The 8,452-nt window shown below is 38.8% G+C and overlaps 1 gene segment (V, D, J or C); it reads right to left on the bottom strand.

Annotated features, from left to right (window-relative positions):
* Positions 1-1,384: 1,384 nt before the first annotated feature.
* LOC136178914 (T cell receptor alpha variable 19-like) lies at positions 1,385-7,936 on the bottom strand (the record flags this gene model as incomplete). The annotated part of the segment is given in 3 exon segments: positions 1,385-1,537; positions 5,054-5,196; positions 7,852-7,936. Coding segments are annotated over 3 exon segments (381 nt in total), but the record flags the coding sequence as incomplete, so codon positions are not given.
* Between the last annotated feature and the right edge of the window lie 516 nt (positions 7,937-8,452).

The raw sequence follows: 8,452 nt of genomic DNA, 5'->3' as shown, positions 1-8,452 counted from the left end.
ATCGCAGGAGAGGATTCTGAAAAAGATGCACATGAAATCAACCCAGCACCAACCACCATACCACATTTAACATCTAGAGTATCTTCTTGAAGGGGTCATTAACGGACAAACCATGCTGATTTTTTTAATGGAAGTTCACATACCAAAATCCTTTGGGGTTTCATATACATTGATTGGTTTTAAAGTTGTTAGGACAAGATGAAAACGTCCTTCCTCAACATCACTTCATTAGGCTGTATTTAATATAATTGAAGGGTGCTGTGAATTCTGATGACATCACCGGTGGCCATATTCAAACTCATTAACTCTTAAGAACAGTTTAAGTAAATGATCGTACAGAACTAGAGTTCAGTCAGGACCACTTTGTCAAAAAAAAAAAAAACTTTATTGCAATCATTTATATTCAGCGGTTGTTCTGGGATCTCCCTGCCCGTCCACATCTTTATGTGGAAAGCATTAGGCAGGAACAGCACACATTCCTGCCCTCCCCGTTCATACAAGGAAAGCTTAAGGCAGGGAGAGAAGCAGCACACCCAAACAGAGCAGGCATCAATGACAACAGCATGACATTGATTAAGTCAGAACAGAATCAAAGGAGGAGCTGGGGTGGAGGAGGTTTGTAAATGTAGCTTGCAGAGGGAGCAGCAAAGAGTAGGCAGTCTAGAGCAGTTATAATAAGGCAGCATAAGTACTATTTGGCCAATAGGATGCTTTGAAGCAAATCAGCTGATGAAGTTTGCGTGAGATCAGCTGTTACCAAAATCTCCAGCATAATAGAAGAGCGTGACTCTGTGGCCTGCCTGAACTAATGCTACGCTACATTTTTGTGATATCTCCAATACAGAAAACCACAACAATTAGCGAGGTGGCTTTAGCATTATTTCATATTTCTTTGTACTTTGATACACATAACCACACCCAAATACATGTTTAACTCTGAGAAACATGTATTAGCTAGTTCTAATTGACTTCACAGAAAGATTAGCTTGCTACCAGGCTAGTTACATTAGCTACCTAACTTTCAAGCATTATCTACTTTGTGATTCATTTTAAGTAGTTATTTGATGGCACTTTGATAATATGGAGATTATCTTAATATAACATTGAGTAAGGTCTCGACCTGCTCTTTTGTAAAGTGTCTTGAGATGACACTTGTTATGATTTGGTGCTATACAAAATGTGTAGTTAGTAGCTGAGTATTTAATTCCCTCAGTGTCTCATCAGCAGCTGTAACCACAGAGACTCTGAGCAAACAGGAATCATCAGAATCCATCTGACATGAAGCTGTGGTTTGAATCCCACTTCCCTCCTCTTTGAAGAGTAGTCAGATATCTGTGTTCAGGTTTTTGTACAGCCTCTTCTACACTTTGTATCACTGTGTTTCTAAAGCACAGTAGTAGAGAGCTGTGTCTTCAGGGGTTAGCTTTCTAATGGTCAGTTCAGTTGAGCTGCGTGATGTTTGAGATTCATATCGTTTATCTGGAATATATTCATAACTGTTTGATCTGGCTCCTTTCCAGAGTATAAACTGAGGTGCCTGGAGGTCAGAATGATGTCTGTACCAGTAGAGGATAACATCATTGTATGTTGTCTCATAGTTACATCTGAGTGTGACAGATTCTCCTTCTGTTCCTCTGACTTCATTGACTGCAGGATAGATTTTGTCTCCAGCTGCTGATCCTGTAAAAAGTGTAGAAATGGACACCATGAGTCAAAACATTGTTAGTGAGGCTGAAGGGAAGACAGTGAATAGTGTCAACTCTACAGTTATAGTCAGAACAGACACATGTCAACAGTTCAGAGATTCCTGCTCTGAACTCCAGTTTACTTATTTAATAAATAGAATCATTAAAATGTGTTGTTCTTTTTATCTCACCAAATAAAAGAGCAGCCAGAATAATCCACAGCCAAAGTTCCATCTCTACAACAAGGTTTGAACCAACAGGAGGAACTCTCTGATGTTCAACATGCAGAGTGACGTTTGTTCTCTTCTCAGCAGAAGTTATTATTCAAAGACAGGTTGAGCTCAGTATCTGGGTTTTGTACCACCTACTAGATAATGTCGCCCTCTAGTGGAGGTTGATGCTGTCTAGTTGAGGTAAACATGTCAGGAGAGCAATGTGGGAGAAGTCTTCCATCTGTTTTTAAAGAGTGTGAATGTTTGGAACAGCAGAACTTCATGTTATAAAGTGGTTGAATCTATGACTGGATTTTAATAGAATCTAAAACTAGATCAAATTATTTTAAGATGACCACATTTTCTACATCATGTCTTTAGTTTTAATCACTGTTCAGATGATGGTCTGTATCATTACATACCATTGTAGTTTATCAGTGTATGACTCCCTCTAGTGGATGTTGTGGAGTATTGTGTTGTCTTCTCTCCAGAGGTTTTTGTACAGAGTTGTGATGTTTCCTGTCACTGTGGGCCTCACAGCACAGTAGTACACAGCAGAGTCAGTCAGTGCAGCAGAGGAGATCTGTAGATACAGATGTTTTTTATCCTCTCTCACTGTAACAGACAGTCCAGAGACTGGATCTGATATAAGTCGTCCTGTTCCTGTGTGAGAGATGATGAACTCTGGTTGTTTTCCTGGATGTTGTTGATACCAGAAGAAATAATCACTGCCATCAGCTTCTTTGGAGTAACTGTATGACAGAGTGACGGTGCTGTCTTCTAAACTGTGCTCTTCATTCTTGACTGGAGTGAGATCTTCACAGCTGACACCTAAAAAAAATGAAGCAAAAGAAATTATTCAAAGTCACATGTCATTCAATTTATACATTGAACAAACATAAATCTACATCTAACATATTTAATGTTATAATGACAGCTGCTGTCCAAACTGAAATACTCTTTATTTTCAAAATCACAACACACTGTCCATTTATTACATACATACCTATGAGAACTGAGAAGAACAAAATAACAGTGAGTTGTTCCATGTTTGTAGAGGTGAGATGCTGTAACTGAATGTTCAGTATGATTCAGTTTTGTGAGTAGAGTTTGGTCTGATGTTCACAGCTGGAATCAAACAGTTCTCTGTCATCAAACACCTCTGCAGTCATTGGGAGGAGACTCATCTGTTGAACTAGTTTCATTTCTGAATTGAGAAACATCAAGACTTCATCATGACATACCATTGTAGTTTATCAGTGTGTGACTCCCTCTAGTGGCTGTTGTGGAGTATTGTGTTGTCTTCTCTCCAGAGGTTTTTGTACAGAGTTGTGGTGTTTCCTGTCACTGTGGGCTTCACAGCACAGTAGTACACAGCAGAGTCAGTCAGTACAGCAGAGGAGATCTGTAGATCCAGATGGTTTCTCTCCTCATTCAGTTTAACAGTCAGTCGAGGGTGTGGAGGTTTTGCTGTCACTACAGTTGGATCTGAAGTGTCGCTGATCAGGAGAAGGAACTGAGGAGCTGATCCAGGATCCTGTTGATACCACTGGAGATTATCAGCTTTAACTGAGTATTTACAGGACAGAGTAACACTGTGACCCTCTGATGAAAACACTTCAGCACTGCTGGCAGTAATATCATCCTCCAAGGTGTTACCTGATGGAGACAAACACATGATGTTTCAACATCAGACATACTGTAGTTTAAAGATGTCACACAATAAACATCTTGTGTTCAAACAAACAATACTAGAAACAGTCATCAGTAAAGAAGTGTTGTTTTCTAGAAAGTGTTTTTGAAATGTTAAATTGATCTTAGGCTGATCCAAAAATTCATACTGGATCTGAAATTCTTTAAAAGCTTCTTTGTCATTTAGATTTCTTATTAAACACAAACATACCAAGGAGAGTTAAAATGAAGATAATAGTGAGTTGTTCCATGTTTGTAGAGGTGAGACGCTGTAAGTGAAGAACAAGTATGAGTAAGTTTGGTGAGCTGTTTGGTCTGATGTTCACAGCTTGATTTAAAGAGTTCTCTGTCATCAGGCTCCTCTGCAGTCAGGAGGAGGAGACTCTTTAAACTACTCTAATTCCTTAAAGGTTTTATCACAACTGTATCATGAATGAAATAATCATAGGTTTATCAGTGTGTGACTCCCTCTAGTGGATGTTGTGGAGTATTGTGTTGTCTTCTCTCCAGAGGTTTTTGTACAGAGTTGTGGTGTTTCCTGTCACTGTGGGCCTCAGAGCACAGTAGTACACAGCAGAGTCAGTCAGCTGAAGCTTCTGGATCTTCAGAGGAACTGATTTTCCGTTGATTGTTACATTAAATCTGTCGTCCGAGATCCCAGGAGCATTTCCTGAAAAACTTCCATAGCTTTTCCACAGGTACTTTGGGAAATCATCCATTTCTTGTCTGTACCAGAACAAAGAGGGGGCTGTGTCAGTTGTCTCAAATTTACAATCAAGTGTGACTGTGTCTCCTTCAGAAGCAAAGACATCTTCTGTTGGCTGGATCACTCTGTCTTCTCCTTTACACTCTGAGAAGAGAACAGAAAGAGGAAGAGATTAATTTTTGACAAAAATACTCACTAGGTTAAAAAAGTTACGTAGCTAGAGAATCAAACACACAAACATGTACAGAGTAATCAGAATATGTTCTTTGACTCTCACCAAAGAAAAGAGCAGCCAGAATAATCCACAGCCAAAGTCCCATCTCTACAACAAGGTTTGAACCAACAGGAGGAACTCTCTGATGTTCAACATTCAGTCTGTGATTTGTTTTCATCTCAACAACAGTTTTTATTTCAAGAAGGGTTGAACTCATTGCTGCAGTAGTAATGCCGCCCTCTGGTGGAGATTGAAATTGCAGTTTTAACATTTAGGAAATGCTCCCAGCAGCAGGTTGTCATCATGTCAGCTTGTGTTTCTGTACAGAGTTGTAGTGTTTTCTGTTTTCTGGCATCCTGGTCGAAAGAGACGTTGTTGTCGGGAACATCCTGATGCAACCGCATTTTAGTGACGCACATCAAGCTGCACTCCCGATACTCCCTCTGACTCTGACAGTAAAGTACTAGAAAGTAAAAAAACAAACAGGAGCAACTGCAACATTGCTATAATCTCTTGCTCCTTTCCAGAGTATAAACTGAGGTGCCTGGAGGTCAGAATGATGTCTGTACCAGTAGAGGTAAACATAATCTGATGTTGTCTCATAGTTACATCTGAGTGTGACAGATTCTCCTTCTGTTCCACTGACTTCATCGACTGCAGGATAGATTTTGTCTCCAGCTGTTAGTCCTGTAAAACGTAGAGAAAATGATGCCATTAGATTAAATATTGTTCAAGAGACTGAGAAGATGAGACAGTGGAAAATATCAGTTGTTCGGTCTTACTGCAAGAACAAAATAATTCAAATGTTCATAGATTTCTGCTCAGAACTTAAAAATACTGAAGACATGTTGTGCTTTATATCTTACCAAAGAAAAGAGCAGCCAGAATAATCCAAAGCCAAATTTCCATTTCTAAAACCAGGTTTAAACCAACAGGAGGAACTCTCTGATGTTCAATGTTCACTGTGTTGAAGTGTTCTCTTTACAGCAGCAGCTGGTATTAATATAATGTTTGAACACAGTAGTTCATTACCTGGTCAATAATGTCTCCCCCTGGAGGAATTGTAAAAATGTAGTGCAGAAATTCTAGAAGTGACATCCTGGAACGCGTCTCTGAACTGCATACTGGAACACATTTAAAATGTTCTGAACCTGATGAACATGTTAATGAATTTATATATAATCCATTCTTACTATTATTACACAAATGAAAATAGATCAAATCATTTTTAAAATATCAAAGTCAACACATAAAGAAGAAATGAGGGAAACTGGGTTTTCCTCATTCTTTCATTCAGTCCGTATCACGTGAATATTAGTGAAGATTCACCGCTTTGTCTGAATAAAAATCCAGGTTGCTTTAATGTTATATGTTAGGAAGGCTGTAGCGTATAAAAAGAACATTTGATAATGCACTTTCAAATGAATTAGGCTAAGTTTACTTTGTCAAATATGATTAAAATAAGGTTGGCTCCCACCATGAGCCTAGTTTGTTCTTATAGCCTATTTCATTTTGTTCTGCTTTAAAGTCGCTTTTCTCCTGCTTAATTGCATCTTCATGTCAATAAATGTTAGTTTAAAGACCATTACACCGTGTAATGTTTGTAAAACCCCGAGATGAAACAGGCGGACAACGACGTAGCAATGTATATGCTTTTAATCCAGAGGCTGCCGGTTACATACACAAACAGTGACTAACTAACCATGACTGTGCTACATGACTGCTCTATGTAAATGGGACACCCATAGATGGAGTTGTTGCTTCACTTAAAGCTGTGCTCTTTTTATTTTATTTTTATTTTTTTAACAAAGAAACAAAATAATGCAAATGTTGCTATACTGAACCTGCTCTTCAAACATGCTTCAAAACTTTCCTGATAACAGAAAATTTTAAATCTGAAATTAAAACAGAATAGATCAAATCTGTCTGAAAACAGAAAAATCAAGTTTTCTCTTTTTTTTCTTTTTTTTTTTTTTAACTGTTCATGCCTAGAACTAAACCCTGTTGTACACCACGAGGAATAACAGCCAAAGAAGAACTTCCTCATCAAAGACAGAAATTGACATTGAATTTTGTCGTGCCAACTGTTTATGATGGTACTTTATTCGAATGATTTGATCCAGATTAAATATGATGACAAACCATCACATCATATTAACTTTTTGTATATTAAGAGCTTCATTTATATCTATAGTTTGCAAACCAAATTCATGTTACATTCAAACAGTTCTGGATATGTGGAGAGCACCTATCAGAGAGGCTCTTTATCATCACTACAAAACAGTCAAGCCTACATCTCCATACCTACACTTGATGTTTCACAGTCTGATGCTCCCTCTAGTGGATGTTGTGGAGTATTGTGTTGTCTTCTCTCCAGAGGTTTTTGTACTGAGTTGTGGTGTTTCCTGTCACTGTGGGCTTCAGAGCACAGTAGTACACAGCAGAGTCAGTCAGCTGAAGCTTCTGGATCTTCAGAGGAACTGATCTTAAAGTAGAATCCAGTGTGGATGAAAATCTCTCCTCAAACTCTTTCATTGTTTTCCCTTCTCCAATCTTAAAGCGGCTCAGTATGAATTTGGGGCTGTTGTTTCCATCCTGTTTGTACCAGTAGAGATAATCATTTGATGAACTGCTGTTGTATTGACAGCCAAGAGTTACTGCCTCTCCTTCAGTAGCAGTCACATCTCCTTCTGGTTGCAGCACGTTGTCTGTTTGTGCCATACATTCTGTAAAACAGGAACATATAGTATTAGTTTGCTGTTAAAGAATCATGTCAGTGTTGGATTGATATCAAAGAAACAGAGTTCATACCAAGACACACAGCAGCCAGCAACACTGAGATAACCAGAGGCATCATATCTGCAGTGTTAATAACTCTGAGTTACAGAGAGTATAAAGAAGGCTGTGATCTCTGTGTTTAGTCCACATCAACACTAAGTTAGAGGATTAGAAGGAGGAGCCTGATCACAGAGACAGGTCTCAATCACAGCCCTGTGTTATTCCCCGACTGACAACTTTACACTGAACATATTTTACTGACACTCTGCTCGCTTTTAATGATCTGTCTTCTAAGTTACCCTCCTGACCGAATCCAGTTTATAGTATGTGACTCCGTCTGGTTGATGTTGGGGAGTATTGTGTTGTCTTCTCTCCAGAGGTTTTGGTACAGAGTTGTGGTGTTTCCTGTCACTGTGGGCCTCAGAGCACAGTAGTACACAGCAGAGTCAGTCAGTGCAGCAGAGGAGATCTCCAGATGAAACTCATTAGATTGTTTGTCGTGTCTTGTGGACAACTTCTCTGTTTTTTCTGAATATCCTCCTATGAGAAGTTGTGGAGATGAACCTGATTTCTTCTGATACCAGTAGAGGTTGGTGACAGAGCCTGAATAGTTGCAGGAGAGAGTCACATTTTCTCCATCAACAGCCATCATTACCTCTCTGAATGGTGTCACTAATTCCTTAGAGGATCCTAAAGAGAAATACATATATTTCACTGTGACTGTAGTTGTCTATTTGGACAGACATGTTTCATGTCTTAGATCTTCATAAGTCTTTTCAGTACTTACCAGTATGAAAGAATACTATCATCATCCAAACCAAAGGAAGCTGCATTGTTGTTCCTGTGATAAATGAACAGTAGAGAGAACACAGCAGCTCTTCTGTTCCAAAGTGACACTGTTCATATTCATTTGTGTAGCTCCTCCTCTTAACACTTACATCTCAAATGTAGTAACACAGGGCCATCTATGACTGGATTAAGATAAGATCTGTTCATCAACACCAACAACAAAAGAAACTAGACTAATTTATTTCAAATCAAATTCAACTTGCAAATAAAAAGGCCGAGCCTAGAACTCAACCCTGTGGTACACCACAAGAAATCACAGCCAAAGAAGAACGTGTTCATCAAAGACAGAACAAAAGAAACTAACTTCTAATTTTGT

This window comes from Labrus bergylta, chromosome 4 (assembly GCF_963930695.1).
Source record: "Labrus bergylta chromosome 4, fLabBer1.1, whole genome shotgun sequence".
NCBI lineage: Eukaryota > Metazoa > Chordata > Actinopteri > Labriformes > Labridae > Labrus > Labrus bergylta.
This window is presented reverse-complemented; position numbering and strand designations above follow the sequence as displayed.